The following is a 17,504-nucleotide window of genomic DNA, read 5'->3' on the forward strand; positions in this document are numbered from 1 at the left end:
ACGTCTCTCTTTCTCTCTCCCTACCTCTCTAACACGTCTCTCTTTTTCTCTCCCTACCTCTCTAACATGTCTCTCTTTCTCTCTCCCTACCTCTCTAACATGTCTCTCTTTCCCTCTCCCTACCTCTCTAACATGTCTCTCCTTCTCTCTCCCTACCTCTCTAACATGTCTCTCTTTCCCTCCCTCCCCACCCTCTCTCTCTCCCTCCCTACCTCTAACTTCTCTCTTTCCCTCCCCCGCCCTCTCTCCCTCCCAACTCTCTAACATCCCTCCCTCCCTCCCTACCTACCTCCTAACATGTCTCTCTTTCCCTCTCCCGCCCTCACTCCTTCCCTACCTCTCTCTCTTGCATCCCTCCTTCCCTCTCTACGTCTTTGTCGCCTTCCCTCCTTCTCTACATCCCTACTTCCCTTACTTTCTCTATCCTTATGTTTCTCCCCCTCTCCCCTTCTCTCCTCCAGAAAGCAGACGTGGCGGTAGCCCCGCTGACCATCACCCTGGTCCGAGAGGAGGTGATCGACTTCTCCAAGCCCTTCATGTCTCTGGGTATCTCCATCATGATCAAGAAGCCCACCAAGTCTAAACCAGGTGTCTTCTCCTTCTTGGACCCACTGGCCTATGAGATCTGGATGTGTATCGTGTTCGCCTACATCGGTGTGAGTGTGGTCCTGTTCCTGGTGAGCCGCTTCAGCCCCTACGAGTGGCACGCAGAGGACTATGAGGAGGGGGCCGACCCCCAGACCCCTACCCAGCCGACAGGGCCCGGTGCTGGGCTACAGTCAGGGCAGAGCCCTGGTCAGCCAGGCCAGAACCAGCAGAATCAGGAACAGACCAATGAGTTTGGCATCTTCAACTCTCTCTGGTTCTCCCTGGGAGCCTTCATGCAGCAGGGATGTGACATCTCACCCAGGTAGGTAACCCACTTAGAAATACAGGTAAATCTGAAGTAGAAAAACAATTGGGCGCTCAAAGTGATTTGACTAGTGTGGATAAAATGCCAGGGCTGAATTGGTGTCCCAGTCTGCCCCTGCAAGCTCCAGTCTATTATTGTATTGACATTTTTTGGTTTTCCCCAATTCAGTAGGGTTTTCTTGGTACCACTTTTACATGTTGTCTTAGAGAACCTTTAGATTACATGGAATGAGATAAAACAGTGAGACTGACAGAGCATCATCCCAGGGAGTTGACAGGGTGGTCATAGTACTGTACTACTGTTTGTAACGGTTTTCTTCTGGTGAAAGAGAGGCGGACCAAAATGCATCGTGGTTAGTTTTGTACATATTTAATAAAGATGAAAATACAACAATCTACAAAACAAGAAACATGAAAAAAACGAAACAGTCCTAGCTGGTGCCACAAAGACAGGAACAATCACCCACAAAACCCAACACAAAACAGGCTACCTAAATATGGTTCCCAATCAGAGACAATGACTAACACCTGCCTCTGATTGAGAACCATATCAGGCCAAACATAGAAATAGACAAACCAGACACACAACATAGAATGCCCACCCAGCTCACGTCCTGACCAACACTAAAACAAGAAAAACACACAAGAACGATTTTCAGAACGTGACACTGTTGAAAAGGTTGCTTATGTTTTCTGATACACACTCTTCTAGTGATTGTTTGTCTTCAACTTTTAGGGTTTGTTATTGTTGTTGTGTAATAGTTAAAAAAGTGAATGTGTTTTATATTTATGCCTCAGTTAAACCAGGAAGCGCCATTGGCATAAAGCCTCTTTTCATAGAGACCTGTGTGTGTGTGTGTGCGTGTGCGTGTGTGTGTGTGTGTGTGTGTGTGTGTGTGTGTGTGTGTGTGTGTGTGTGTGTGTGTGTGTGTGTGTGTGTGTGTGTGTGTGTGTGTGTGTGTGTGTGTGTGTGTGTGTGTGTGTGTGTGTGTGTGTGTGTGTGTGTGTGTCCCAATATACTCCCCACCCAGGGAGTCCCTCTGTCAGTCAGATAAAACAGGGCTAAATAAGTTCTCTTCTTTCATGATCAATGTCTTCACAGAACACTTTACACTAAGTCAGCTGTCATTGAATACTTCACACCAGTCCCAAACAGAGACGCTTCCCTAGTCCTGCTCTTTCAGTTACACTAGCTGTACGTTACACATTTACAGTGGGACAGAAGTGGTACTAAAATACTTCTAAACTAGAGAACCAAAAAGGATGAACTCATGAAGATGTGAAGTTATTCTACACTGTCTTCAGAAGGAATTAACCTTGACGTTGTCCACATTTAGTTGTGTTTAAAATGGATAAAATTGAGATTTTTTTGTTACTGACCAACACAGAATACTCCATAATTTCAAAGTGGCAAAAAAATAATTCTCTAACCGTTAACAAATGAATTAAAAAGGAAAAGCTGAAATGTCTTGAGTCAATAAGTTCAGGAGTAAAAAATTGCTTAACAAGTCATGGACTGTGTGTTTAACATGATTTTGGAATGACTACCTCATCTCTGTGGCCCACAAATACAATTATCTGTAAGGTCCCTCAGTCAATCAGTGAATTCCAAACACAGATACAATTATCTGTAAGGTCCCTCAGTCAATCAGTGAATTCCAAACACAGATACAATTATCTGACCCTCAAATCAGAATTCCAAACACAGATACAATTATCTGTAAGGTCCCTCAGTTTTCCAAATACAATTATCTGTAAGGTCCCTCAGTCAATCAGTGAATTCAAACCAGATTATCTGGTAGAATGAGGTTGGATACAATTATCTGTAAGGTCCCTCAGTCAATCAGTGAATTCCAAACACAGATACAATTATCTGTAAGGTCCCTCAGTCAATCAGTGAATTCCAAACACAGATACAATTATCTGTAAGGTCCCTGGTGAAATGATTATCTGTATCCCTACAATTGGAATTCCAAACACAGATACAATTATCTGTAAGGTCCCTCAGTCAATCAGTGAATTCCAAACACAGATACAATTATCTGTAAGGTCCCTCAGTCAATCAGTGAATTCCAAACACAGATACAATTATCTGTAAGGTCCCTCAGTCAATCAGTGAATTCCAAACACAGATACAATGGCAAAGACCAGGGTGTTTCAGTGTTTCATCGTGAGGCCAATGGAGAGACTTGTAAACAGTTACATGGCTGTGATAGGTTGACAACTCAGGATGGATCAACAACATTGTAGTTACTCCACAATATTAACCTAATTGACGGAGTGAAAATAACTATCACGTTTCAAGGTAAGACCCAGATGCTGACAACATCGAATGAGCAACATGTTCTACTCATTATTCCTTGTTAATAAAGCAAACATTTATGCTTTCATTTGATTGAAATAGTACAACTGGGCAGTGTTTCAGGATCAAAAATAACAGAATGGAGCTAAACACAGGCAAAATCCTAGAGGAAAACCTGGATCAGTCTGCTTTCCACCAGACACTGGGAGATGAGTTCACCTTTCAGCAGGACAAGAACCTAAAACACCAAAGGCCTAATCTACACTGGAGCTGTTTACCAAGAAGACAGTGACTGTTCCTGTTTTGACTTAAATCTGCTTGAAAATCTATGGCAAGACATGAAAATTGTGTTCTAACAAGGAATAATTCTTAAAAGAATAATGGGCAAGAGTTGTCAATCCGGGTGTGAAAAGCTCTTAGAGACGACCTCAGAGCTGTAATCACTGTCAAAGTTGATTCTATCATGTATTGACTCAGGGGTTGAACACTTATCTAATCAAGAAATATTTGTTTTATTTTTCATAAATGTTTTACAAATGTTATAATTTTTCATTACAGAGTATTCTGTGTAGATCGTTGACCAAAAAAAAAAGACAATTTAATCCATTTTGATCCCACTTTGTAACACAACATCTTCAAAAAGTCAAGGGATGTGAATACTGTCTGACGGCACTGCAGTGCTCTTTATTAACAGAGCTAGGTCCCAGATCTGAGAGCTTTAGCTAACTCCAATGTCTATGACAGTCATACTATGAACACTGCAGAGATGAGTTATCTTTAACAGAGAACACCAGCAAAAGAAAACACATTCACCAGGAAGGCTGGACCTATGGCCTAAACTCTGTCCACTCTTATGTGAACTGCGCTGAGGGAGGTGTGGGTCGATAGTGTGTCTTGAACAGTGTCACTAGCTCTGTCCAGCTCCAACCGGAGAGAGAGCTCTGATGAACTGTGCCACCGTCGGCTCCCTTCTCTAAAGGTCACCAATTAAGAATCTCATTAAAGTGTCTCAAATGAGAGACACAAAGAGGTTGATTCTCTCTCTCAGGGACACCAGGGGAGCCTTCTGAGAGGAGGAGAAAAGAAGGTAGAGGTCAGGAGAGGAGAGGAGGAGAGGAGATGAGAAGAGGGGAGAGGACAAGAGAGGAGGGGATGAGAAGGAGGAGAGGAGGACATAATGAGAAGGGAGAGAAGAGGGATTTAACCACTACCAGTCTCTTCCAAGGCATTGACTGACTCACTAGACCAATGGAGAGAGATTGTGATTGTAAGAGCCTTGCAGTACAGTGAGGGGAAAAAAGTATTTGATCCCCTGCTGATTTTGTACGTTTGCCCATTGACAAAGAAATGATAATGTGTGCAAACCTGGCAGCCAACTACAAGAAACGTCTGACCTCTGGGATTGCCACCAAGTACTAAGTCATGTTTTGCAGAGGGGTCAAATACTTATTTCCCTCATTAAAATGCAAATCAATTTATAACATTTTTGACATGCGTTTTTCTGGATTTTTTGTTGTTGTTATTCTGTCTCTCACTGTTCAAATAAACCTACCATTAAAATTATAGATGGATCATTTCTTTGTCAGTGGGCAAACGTACAAAATCAGCAGGGGATCAATACTTTTTTCCCCCACTGTATGGGTACTATATCCGATAAATCAAAGGCCTCTTTTGGACCTCTTCTGTCCCTGCTGTGTCTTCTGTCCCTTCTGCTAAGCTAGCAGAGTAAACACACACATACAGATGTACAGAATGTCTGCTAAGCTAGCAGAGTAAACACACACATACAGATGTACAGAATGTCTACTAAGCTAGCAGAGTAAACACACACACACAGATGTACAGAATGTCTGCTAAGCTAGCAGAGTAAACACACACATACAGATGTACAGAATGTCTGCTAAGCTAGCAGAGTAAACACACACACACACAGATGTACAGAATGTCTGCTAAGCTAGCAGAGTAAACACACACACACAGATGTACAGAATGTCTGCTAAAGTAGCAGAGTAAACACACACACACAGATGGACAGAATGTCTGCTAAGCTAGCAGAGTAAACACACACACACATATGTACAGAATGTCTGCTAAGCTAGCAGAGTAAACACACACACACAGATGTACAGAATGTCTGCTAAGCTAGCAGAGTAAACACACACATACAGATGTACAGAATGTCTGCTAAGCTAGCAGAGTAAACACACACACACAGATGTACAGAATGTCTGCTAAGCTAGCAGAGTAAACACACACACACAGATGTACAGAATGTCTGCTAAGCTAGCAGAGTAAACACACACACACAGATGTACAGAATGTCTGCTAAGCTAGCAGAGTAAACACACACACACACACAGATGTACAGAATGTCTGCTAAGCTAGCAGAGTAAACACACACACACACAGATGTACAGAATGTCTGCTAAGCTAGCAGAGTAAACACACACACACACACAGATGTACAGAATGTCTGCTAAGCTAGCAGAGTAAACACACACACACAGATGTACAGAATGTCTGCTAAGCTAGCAGAGTAAACACACACACAGATGTACAGAATGTCTGCTAAGCTAGCAGAGTAAACACACACACAGATGTACAGAATGTCTGCTAAGCTAGCAGAGTAAACACACACACAGATGTACAGAATGTCTGCTAAGCTAGCAGAGTAAACACACACACACAGATGTACAGAATGTCTGCTAAGCTAGCAGAGTAAACACACACACACACAGATGTACAGAATGTCTGCTAAGCTAGCAGAGTAAACACACACACACACACAGATGTACAGAATGTCTGCTAAGCTAGCAGAGTAAACACACACACACACAGATGTACAGAATGTCTGCTAAGCTAGCAGAGTAAACACACACACACAGATGTACAGAATGTCTGCTAAGCTAGCAGAGTAAACACACACACACAGATGTACAGAATGTCTGCTAAGCTAGCAGAGTAAACACACACACACAGATGTACAGAATGTCTGCTAAGCTAGCAGAGTAAACACACACACAGATGTACAGAATGTCTGCTAAGCTAGCAGAGTAAACACACACATACAGATGTACAGAATGTCTGCTAAGCTTGCAGAGTAAACACACACACACAGATGTACAGAATGGCTGCTAAGCTAGCAGAGTAAACACACACACACACAGATGTACAGAATGTCTGCTAAGCTAGCAGAGTAAGTGAGGGTAGAATCTCACTCTTATCATCTAACTGTCATGTGTGACTTGATCCACTGGATGTCATAAGGTGAATGCACCAATTTGTAAGTCGCTCTGGATAAGAGCGTCTGCTAAATGACTTAAATGTAAATGTAATGTTAAATGAGTAAACACACACACACAGATGTACAGAATGTCTGCTAAGCTAGCAGAGTAAACAGACACACAGATGTACAGAATGTCTACTAAGCTAGCAGAGTAAACACACACACAGATGTACAGAATGTCTGCTAAGCTAGCAGAGTAAACACACACACAGATGTACAGAATGTCTGCTAAGCTAGCAGAGTAAACACACACACAGATGTACAGAATGTCTGCTAAGCTAGCAGAGTAAACACACACACACAGATGTACAGAATGTCTGCTAAGCTAGCAGAGTAAACACACACACACAGATGTACAGAATGTCTGCTAAGCTAGCAGAGTAAACACACACACACAGATGTACAGAATGCCTGCTAAGCTAGCAGAGTAAACACACACACACAGATGTACAGAATGTCTGCTAAGCTAGCACAGTAAACACACACATACAGATGTACAGAATGTCTGCTAAGCTAGCACAGTAAACACACACACAGATGTACAGAATGTCTGCTAAGCTAGCAGAGTAAACACACACACACAGATGTACAGAATGTCTGCTAAGCTAGCATAGTAAACACACACACAGATGTACAGAATGTCTGCTAAGCTAGCAGAGTAAACACACACACACAGATGTACAGAATGTCTGCTAAGCTAGCAGAGTAAACACACACACACAGATGTACATAATGTCTGCTAAGCTAGCAGCGTAAACACACACACAGATGTACAGAATGTCTGCTAAGCTAGCAGAGTAAACACACACACACACACAGATATACAGAATGTCTGCTAAGCTAGCAGAGTAAACACACACACACAGATGTACAGAATGTCTGCTAAGCTAGCAGAGTAAACACACACACACAGATGTACAGATGTATTTCTCTCTCTCCCTCTACCTCTCTCTTTACTTATATTTGTCTTTCTCTCTCTCTCTATCTCTCTCTTTCTCTCTCGCTCTCGCTCTCTCTCTTTCTCTCTCTGTCCTTCTATCTCTCCCCCTCTGGGGTCTACAGCAGCGATATAGTACATGAATGTATATAATCTACTGTACTCATCATTCCCAGATGAGCTGGCCCCGTTACTTCATGTCTGGGCATAGAGGACTCTCTCTCTCTCGGCCTTCACCAAACTCAACTGTTATGTGTCCATAGCTCCATACGAGTGCACTCTTCTCTTGATGTGCCACAGTCAGTGTGTTCTGCGTTAGTTGAATCATTCCTTGCTGGGCTGGAACAATACATCTGGTTTTCCCTAATGGAAATGTTTTAAAAATGCTTATTCTGTGTTTACTTGTGTTGTCTGTTTTTATTTGGTCACTCCTGAGAACATAATGTTAGTTTTACATCTGTGTGGAGACAGACAAGAGAGAGATAGTGTTGCTTTTAGTTGCCTGTAGTCTTCCACTCAGGCCTTTTAATCAGAGACGAGTTTACAAAAGACGTTAGCGACGTTCAGCCGTTATTAATCAGCGCTGTGGCGTTTAATTCCCAGACGCTGTCGTCTGAAGAGATACAGGACTCCTAAATGGCTCCCTATAACCTATACAGTGCACATACTTTGACCAGGACCTATAGTAGTGTATTGTATAGGGAATATTGAGCCATTTGGGATGCATCCCTGCCTTTGTCTGTTCCTTAATGCATTCTGATTGGCTGGTTCTAAAGGTATGTCTGCCTAGAGCTCTGTAGAGACAGGGCTGTGTGTGTGTGTGTGTGTGTGTGTGTGTGTGTGTGTGTGTGTGTGTGTGTGTGTGTGTGTGTGTGTGTGTGTGTGTGTGTGTGTGTGTGTGTGTGTGTGTGTGTGTGTGTGTGTGTGTGTGTGTGTGTGTGTGTGTGTGTGTGTGTGTGTGTGTGTGTGTGTGTGTGTGTGTGTGTGTGTGTGAGATCTCTCCTACAGTACCTGCCTGTGTGTGTGTGATCTCCTCTCTCTCTCTCTGCTATATATTCTCTCTAAATCCTTTGTTTACTGTGGGCTTTCTAAATGTCACCCCTGTCATTCAGAGCTCCTAAACCCTCCCATCCATGACATTCCTCCTCTCCTCTCCTCTCCTCTCCTCTCCTCTCCTCTCCTCTCCTCTCCTTTCCTCTCCTCTCCTCTCCTCGTATATCTGTAGACAGGTGAGCTAGAGAAGCAGGGATCTTCCCCCTTACAGCCCCCTTCTAGCCCCTCTACTCACTCTCTCCTCATATCCTCCACCTGTGCCTCTCTCCCCACCTTCCCTTTCCTCCTCTCTCTTTCCCCAAGCTCCCTCCCTTCCATAGATGTCTCCTTCTCTCTCCTAGCCTCCTCTCCTCCCTTCTTTTCATATCTCTCCCTCCCTCTCTCTCTGTCCCTCTGTATTTAGGGATGAACTGATTTGGCAGACACTGTGTACATGTGCGTGAGTGTGTGAGTGAGTGAGCATGTGTGTGTGAGTGTGTGAGTGAGTGTGCGTGTGCGTAAGTATGTATGTGCGTGTGTGAGTGAGCATGTGCGTGTGTGAGTATGTGCGTGCGTGTGCACACACGCACACTAACCACACACACACACTAACCACACGACACCAAGGTGTGATTCTCTAACAAACAAAGTCAATCAAAGCCAACTGGGTGTTTCCTCACTGTTAGTGTGAGAACAACAGAAAGTCGCTATGCTCAATGTGAGTGTTTCCCTTGAGGACTTGTCTCCTCTCCACACCTGCTTGGTAGCACCGCTAGCCTGAAACAAATCAACCCTGTCACTTACTAAGATACCTGCCACACACACACACACACACGCACACACACACGCACACGCACAGAGAGAGAGAGTGTTCACTGCCCGTCACAATCAACATTTCTCAGCCCACTGGTCAAAATCAATCCATAATGAATAATGTATCCAGTCTAATAACTGTGATGTGTGTGTGCTCGTTTGTGTGTGTAAGTGTTTTTTATATGTGTGTGTATATGAAAGTAAGCATAACATTCCTCTAATCTCATGCCTGCTGAACACTATGATATCTGTTTCTCTCTCTCTCATCTGCATGTCTCTCATACAGATCTGTCTCTTCCTATACATGTTCCTCTCGTCAGAATGTCTCTCATACAGATCTGTCTCTTCCTATACATGTTCCTCTCGTCAGAATGTCTCTCATACAGATCTGTCTCTTCCTATACATGTTCCTCTCGTCAGAATGTCTCTCATACAGATCTGTCTCTTCCTATACATGTTCCTCTCGTCAGAATGTCTCTCATACAGATCTGTCTCTTCCTATACATGTTCCTCTCGTCAGAATGTCTCTCATACAGATCTGTCTCTTCCTATACATGTTCCTCTCGTCAGAATGTCTCTCATACAGATCTGTCTCTTCCTATACATGTTCCTCTCGTCAGAATGTCTCTCATACAGATCTGTCTCTTCCTATACATGTTCCTCTCGTCAGAATGTCTCATACAGATCTGTCTCTTCCTATACATGTTCCTCTCGTCAGAATGTCTCTCATACAGATCTGTCTCTTCCTATACATGTTCATCTCAGCTGTTAGATCTCAATGATTGGAAACATAAATGGTTTCTTCTATCTCTGGTTTGTGTTGGTTAGTTTCTGCAAATGCTTTATGTAGGTTCTGATGTATCTCCACTACAGTTATCAACAAGAACAATGGAAACAACAACACATTATATTGCTGAAGTCATCTCCACTACAGTTATCAACCAGAACACATTATACTGCTGAAGTCATCTCCACTACAGTTATCAACAAGAACAATGGAAACAACAACACATTATACTGCTGAAGTCATCTCCACTACAGTTATCAACCAGATGTCACGCCTTGGTCATTGTATCTTGTGTTTTTGTTATATGTTTGGGTAGGCCAGGGTGTGACATGGGTTTATATGTTGTATTTCGTATTAGGGTTTGTATTAATTGGGAGTGTGTATTATTAGGGGTGTGTCTAGTTAGGCTTGGCTGCCTGAGGCGATTCCTAATTGGAGTCAGCTGATTCTAGTTGTCTCGGATTGGGAACCGTATTTAGGTAGCTTGAGTGCGCGTTGTATTTCGTGGGTGATTGTACCTGTCTCTGTGTTAGTCACCAGATAGGCTGTATTAGTTTCACTCGTTTGTTGTTTTCGTATTTTCAGTTATTTCATGTACCGCTATTTTCTTCATTAAAAGTCATGAGTAACCTACACGCTGCATTTCGGTCTGACTCTCTTCAAACAGTAGACGAATATCATTACAGAATCACCCACCACGATTCACAGACCGAGCAGCGTGTGAACTGGCAGGACCTAAAGGAGGACGTTATGGACAACAGAAGCAAGGAGTATACTACCTGGGAGGAAATCGACAGGTAGGCGGCCGACCCAGAGCGAGTGCAGGAGCCCGCCTGGGATTCCCTACAGCAATGCGAAGAGGGCTATACACGGATGGAATCGAAAAGGAAAGCACGGCTATACAGAGCGAAAACCGTAGGTAATGGGGGAAAGCGCAGAGAGAGAGTGGCAGAGTCAGGAGTCAGACCTGAGCCTACTCTCCCTGTTAATTGTGAGGAGCAGCAATATGAGGACTTCTGGTCTTGGGAGATGATATTAGACGGAAAAGGACCCTGGGCGCAGCCGGGAGAATATCGCCGTCCCAAGGAGGAAATAGAAGTAGCTAAAGCGGAGAGGCGTGAGTATGAGGAGGCAGCACTGCGACGCGGTTGGAAACCAGAAAGTCACCCCAAAAAATGTATTGGGGGGGGACTAAAAGGGAGAATAGTTATGCCAGGTAGGAAACCTGCGCATACTCCCTGTGGTCACCGTTGGGCTAGAGAGACCGGGCAGGCACCGTGTTATGCTATGGAGCACACGGTGTTTCCAGTGCGGATGCAGAGCCAGCTGCGACACATACCAGCCCTTCCTATTGGCCGGGCTAGAGTGGGCATCGAGCCAGGTAAGCTTGGGCAGGCTCGGTGCTCAAGAGCTCCAGTGCGCCTGCACGGTCCGGTCTATCCAGAGCCACCTCTACACACCAGTCCTCCGGTAGCAGCTCCCAGCACCAGGCTTCCTGTGCGTGTCCTCGCGCCAGTACCACCAGTTCCAGCACCACGCACCAGGCCTCCAGTGCGCCTCGCCTGTTCAGCGCAGCCAGTGCTTTTCTCCCCTCCTGCGCTGCCGGAGTCTCCCGCTTGTTTAGCGCAACCAGAGCTGTTCTCTTCTCCTGCGCTATCGGAGTCTCCCGCCTGATTAGCGCAGCCAGAGCCTTTCTCCTCTCTTGCGCTGCCGGAGTCTCCTGTCTGTCCAGCGCCACCAGTGCTCCCAGTCGGCCCAGCGCGTCCAGTGCGCATCGCCTGTTCAGCACAGCCAGTGCTTTTCTCCCCTCCTGTGCTATCGGAGTCTCCAGCCTGTTCAGCGCAGCCAGAGCCTTTCTCCTCTCCTGCGCTGCCGGAGTCTCCTGTCTGCCCAGCGCCGCCAGTCGGCCCAGCGTCACCAGTCTGCCAGGATCCACCAGAAGTGCCAGTCTGCCAGGATCCGCCAGAAGTGCCAGTTTGCCAAGATCTTCTAGATCGGCCAGACAACCTGAATCATCCAGGTCCACCAGCCAGCCAGGATTTACCGGAGCCTACTACCTGCCTGAGCTTCCTCTCAGTACTGAGCTTCCTCTCAGTACTAGGCTCCCTCTCTGTACTGGGCTCCCTCTCAGTACCGAGCTTCCTCTCAGTACTGAGCTTCCTCTCAGTACCGGGCTCCCTCTCAGTACCGGGCTTCCCCTCAGTACCGGGCTTCCCCTCAGTACCGGGCTGCTTCGGTCCCGGGCTGCCCCTCTGTCCCGAGTTGCCCCTCTGTCCCGAGCTGCCCCTCTGTCCCGAGCTGCCCCTCTGTCCCGAGCTGCCCCTCTGTCCCGAGCTGCCCCTCGGTCCCGAGCTGCCCCTCGGTCCCGAGCTGCCCCTCAGTTATGTGGGGATCAGGGTGAGGACTATTAGGCCATGGTCGGCGGAGAAGGTGGATTATCCGAGGACGCGAAGGGGAGGAACTAGGACATTTATGGAGTGGGGTCCACGTCCCGAGCCAGAACCGCCACAATGGACAGACGCCCACCCGGACCCTCCCTATGCTCTTGAGGTGCGTCCCAGAGTCCGCACCTTAGGGGGGGGTTCTGTCACGCCTTGGTCATTGTATCTTGTGTTTTTGTTATATGTTTGGGTAGGCCAGGGTGTGACATGGGTTTATATGTTGTATTTCGTATTAGGGTTTGTATTAATTGGGAGTGTGTATTATTAGGGGTGTGTCTAGTTAGGCTTGGCTGCCTGAGGCGATTCCTAATTGGAGTCAGCTGATTCTAGTTGTCTCGGATTGAGAACCGTATTTAGGTAGCTTGAGTGCGCGTTGTATTTCTTGGGTGATTGTACCTGTCTCTGTGTTAGTCACCAGATAGGCTGTATTAGTTTCACTCGTTTGTTGTTTTCGTATTTTCAGTTATTTCATGTACCGCTATTTTCTTCATTAAAAGTCATGAGTAACCTACACGCTGCATTTCGGTCTGACTCTCTTCAAACAGCAGACGAATATCATTACACCAGAACAATGGAAACAACAACACATTATACTGCTGAAGTCATCTCCACTACAGTTATCAACCAGAACAATGGAAACAACAACACATTATACTGCTGAAGTCATCTCCACTACAGTTATCAACCAGAACACATTATACTGCTGAAGTCATCTCCACTACAGTTATCAACCAGAACAATGGAAACAACAACACATTATACTGTTGAAGTCATCTCCACTACAGTTATCAACCAGAACAATGGAAACAACAACACATTATACTGCTGAAGTCATCTCCACTACAGTTATCAACCAGAACAATGGAAACAACAACACATTATACTGCTGAAGTCATCTCCACTACAGTTATCAACCAGAACAATGGAAACAACAACACATTATACTGCTGAAGTCATCTCCACTACAGTTATCAACCAGAACACATTATACTGCTGAAGTCATCTCCACTACAGTTATCAACCAGAACAATGGAAACATCAACACATTATACTGTTGAAGTCATCTCCACTACAGTTATCAACCAGAACACATTATACTGCTGAAGTCATCTCCACTACAGTTATCAACCAGAACAATGGAAACATCAACACATTATACTGCTGAAGTCATCTCCACTACAGTTATCAACCAGAACACATTATACTGCTGAAGTCATCTCCACTACAGTTATCAACCAGAACAATGGAAACATCAACACATTATACTGTTGAAGTCATCTCCACTACAGTTATCAACCAGAACACATTATACTGCTGAAGTCATCTCCACTACAGTTATCAACCAGAACAATGGAAACATCAACACATTATACTGTTGAAGTCATCTCCACTACAGTTATCAACCAGAACAATGGAAAACTCAATACATTATACTGCTGAAGTCATCTCCACTACAGTTATCAACCAGAACAATGGAAACATCAACACATTATACTGCTGAAGTCATCTCCACTACAGTTATCAACCAGAACAATGGAAACAACAACACATTATACTGCTGAAGTCATCTCCACTACAGTTATCAACCAGAACAATGGAAACATCAACACATTATACTGCTGAAGTCATCTCCACTACAGTTATCAACCAGAACAATGGAAACAACAACACATTATACTGCTGAAGTCATCTCCACTACAGTTATCAACCAGAACAATGGAAACATCAACACATTATACTGTTGAAGTCATCTCCACTACAGTTATCAACCAGAACAATGGAAACAACAACACATTATACTGCTGAAGTCATCTCCACTACAGTTATCAACCTGAACAATGGAAAACTCAATACATTATACACTCCTAAAGTCTAGGTTAATCATGTGACATAGCAAGATTGTATCCTTAAGCATTAAGGCCCAGAGGGGTGTGGTGTTTGGCCAATATATCAGGGCTGTTCTAAAGCACAACTCACTGCGGAGTGCTAGGACACAGCCCTTAGCCGTGGTATAATGGCCATATATCGTAAACCCCCAAGGTGCATTTGTCACGTTCGTCATAATGATGAGACCAAGGCGCAGAGTGAGTGGAGTTCCACATAATTTTAATAAACTGAAACTCACCTAACAAAACAACAAACAACCAAATGAACCATGAAGCTACTGATTTGCACTAAGGCAACTATACATAGACAAGATCCCACCACACAAATGAGTAAAATGGCTACCTAAATATGATCCCCAATCAGAGACAACGATAAACAGCGTCTCTGATTGGGAACCATATCAGGCCAACATAGACATACAAAAAAACCTAGACATACAAAAACCCTACACATACAAAAACTAGAGTACCCACCCTAGTCACACCCTGACCTAACCTAAATATATAGATAAACAGAGACACCTAAGGCTAGGGCGTGACAGCATTATTGCTATTATAAACTGGTTACCAACATAATTAGAGCAGTAAAAATACATCTTTTGTCATACCCATGGTACATGGTCTGATATACCACGGCTTTCAGCCAATCAGCATTCAGGGCTCAAACATTTTTGAATGTATTTTAAGCCTTAACCAGAGATGTGAATTACACCCCCACAGCGAACGACACGCCGCGAACAACACACAGAGTGCGACTTCCTGAAATCGTTAGGATTACTCATCTCATATTAATCTTGTCCATCTATGACAATCAGAAATAGTTTTTGGTTTAAAATCTGTGAATTATTTTGCTGTCTAAATCGATCTCTTAATGTACTAGAGTGACAAGACCACGCTCTCCTGCTGCGGTACGATGTGAGGATCATGAGGTAGGGTTTAGCCAGGAGTTGATGACAGTCAGAGGAGCAAATGAAATGGTAAGAGGGACATCCCAGCTAGATATTACTGCACTGTCGGAGCTAGAACCACAAACATTTCGCTACACCCACAATAACATCCGATAAACATGTGAATGTGACCAATACAATTTGATTTGATTTATAGCAATGTTTTAGAGAAGAGACAGTCAGTGTTAATAACAGTGTTTTAGAGAAGAGACAGCCAGTGTTAATAACAGTGTTTTAGAGAAGAGACAGCCAGTGTTAATAGCAGTGTTTTAGAGAAGAGACAGCCAGTGTTAATAGCAGTGTTTTAGAGAAGAGACAGCCAGTGTTAATAACAGTGTTTTAGAGAAGAGACAGCCAGTGTTAATAACAGTGTTTTAGAGAAGAGACAGCCAGTGTTAATAGCAGTGTTTTAGAGAAGAGACAGCCAGTGTTAATAACAGTGTTTTAGAGAAGAGACAGCCAGTGTTAATAACAGTGTTTTAGAGAAGAGACAGCCAGTGTTAATAGCAGTGTTTTAGAGAAGGGACAGCCAGTGTTAATAACAGTGTTTTAGAGAAGAGACAGCCAGTGTTAATAACAGTGTTTTAGAGAAGGACAGCCAGTGTTAATAACAGTGTTTTAGAGAAGAGACAGCCAGTGTTAATGTTTTAGAGAAGAGACAGTGTTTTGTTTTAGAGAAGAGACAGCCAGTGTTAATAACAGTGTTTTAGAGAAGAGACAGCCAGTGTTAATAACAGTGTTTTAGAGAAGAGACAGCCAGTGTTAATAACAGTGTTTTGTTAGTGTTTTAGAAAGAGACAGCCAGTGTTAATAGTGTTAATAACAGTGTTTTAGAGAAGAGACAGCCAGTGTTAATAACAGTGTTTTAGAGAAGAGACAGCCAGTGTTAATAACAGTGTTTTAGAGAAGAGACAGCCAGTGTTAATAACAGTGTTTTAGAGAAGAGACAGCCAGTGTTAATAACAGTGTTTTAGAGAAGAGATGGCCAGTGTTAATAGCAGTATTTTAGAGAAGAGATGGCCAGTGTTAATAGCAGTATTTTAGAGAAGAGATGGCCAGTGTTATAACAGTGTTTTAGAGAAGAGATGGCCAGTGTTAATAGCAGTATTTTAGAGAAGAGATGACAGCCCAGTGTTAATAACAGTGTTTTAGAGAAGAGACAGCCAGTGTTAATAACAGTGTTTTAGAGAAGAGACAGCCAGTGTTAATAGCAGTGTTTTAGAGAACAGACAGCCAGTGTTAATAGCAGTGTTTTAGAGAAGAGACAGCCAGTGTTATAGCAGTGTTTTAGAGAAGAGACAGCCAGTGTTATAACAGTGTTTTAGAGAAGAGACAGCCAGTGTTAATAACAGTGTTTTAGAGAAGAGACAGCCAGTGTTAATAACAGTGTTTTAGAGAACAGAGATGGCCAGTGTTATAACAGTGTTTTAGAGAAGAGATAACAGGTTTTAGAAGAAGAGACAGTGTTAATAACAGTGTTTTTTAGAGAAGAGATAGCCAGTGTTAATAGTAGTATTTTAGAGAAGAGACAGCCAGTGTTAATAACAGTGTTTTAGTGTTTTAGAAGAGACAGCCAGTGTTATAACAGTGTTTTAGAGAAGAGACAGCCAGTGTTATAGCAGTGTTTTAGAAGAAGAGACAGCCAGTGTTAATAACAGTGTTTTAGAGAAGAGACAGCCAGTGTTAATAACAGTGTTTTAGAGAAGAGACAGCCAGTGTTAATAACAGTGTTTTAGAGAAGAGACAGTGTTAATAACAGTGTTTTAGAGAAGAGACAGCCAGTGTTATAACAGTGTTTTAGAGAAGAGACAGCCAGTGTTATAGCAGTGTTTTAGAGAAGAGACAGCCAGTGTTATAATAGTGTTTTAGAGAAGAGACAGCCAGTGTTATAACAGTGTTTTAGAGAAGAGACAGCCAGTGTTATAACAGTGTTTTAGAGAAGAGACAGCCAGTGTTATAGCAGTGTTATATAACAGTGTTTTAGAGAAGAGACAGCCAGTGTTATAGCAGTGTTTTAGAGAAGAGACAGCCAGTGTTATAACAGTGTTTTAGAGAAGAGACAGCCAGTGTTAATAACAGTGTTTTAGAGAAGAGACAGCCAGTGTTATAACAGTGTTTTAGAGAAGAACAGAGTGTTATAACAGTGTTTTAGAGAAGAGAC

General features: G+C 43.6%; 1 protein-coding gene across 8 annotated transcripts in view; it reads left to right on the plus strand.

Moving 5' to 3' along the window:
* Positions 1-17,504, plus strand: part of LOC123993632 (glutamate receptor 1-like) — a 232,954-nt gene that overhangs the window by 169,565 nt on the left and 45,885 nt on the right. For all 8 annotated transcript variants that reach the window (XR_006831482.1, XM_046295984.1, XM_046295991.1 and 5 more), the window contains exon 11: positions 462-910. Coding sequence is in view for 7 of the 8 variants with exons in the window: in XM_046295984.1 (XP_046151940.1) it covers positions 462-910 (449 nt within the window). In the remaining variant the exon portion in view is untranslated. The remainder of the gene's footprint in view (positions 1-461; positions 911-17,504) is intronic.

This window comes from Oncorhynchus gorbuscha, linkage group LG13 (genome assembly GCF_021184085.1).
Source record: "Oncorhynchus gorbuscha isolate QuinsamMale2020 ecotype Even-year linkage group LG13, OgorEven_v1.0, whole genome shotgun sequence".
In the NCBI taxonomy this organism is placed as follows: Eukaryota; Metazoa; Chordata; class Actinopteri; order Salmoniformes; family Salmonidae; genus Oncorhynchus; species Oncorhynchus gorbuscha.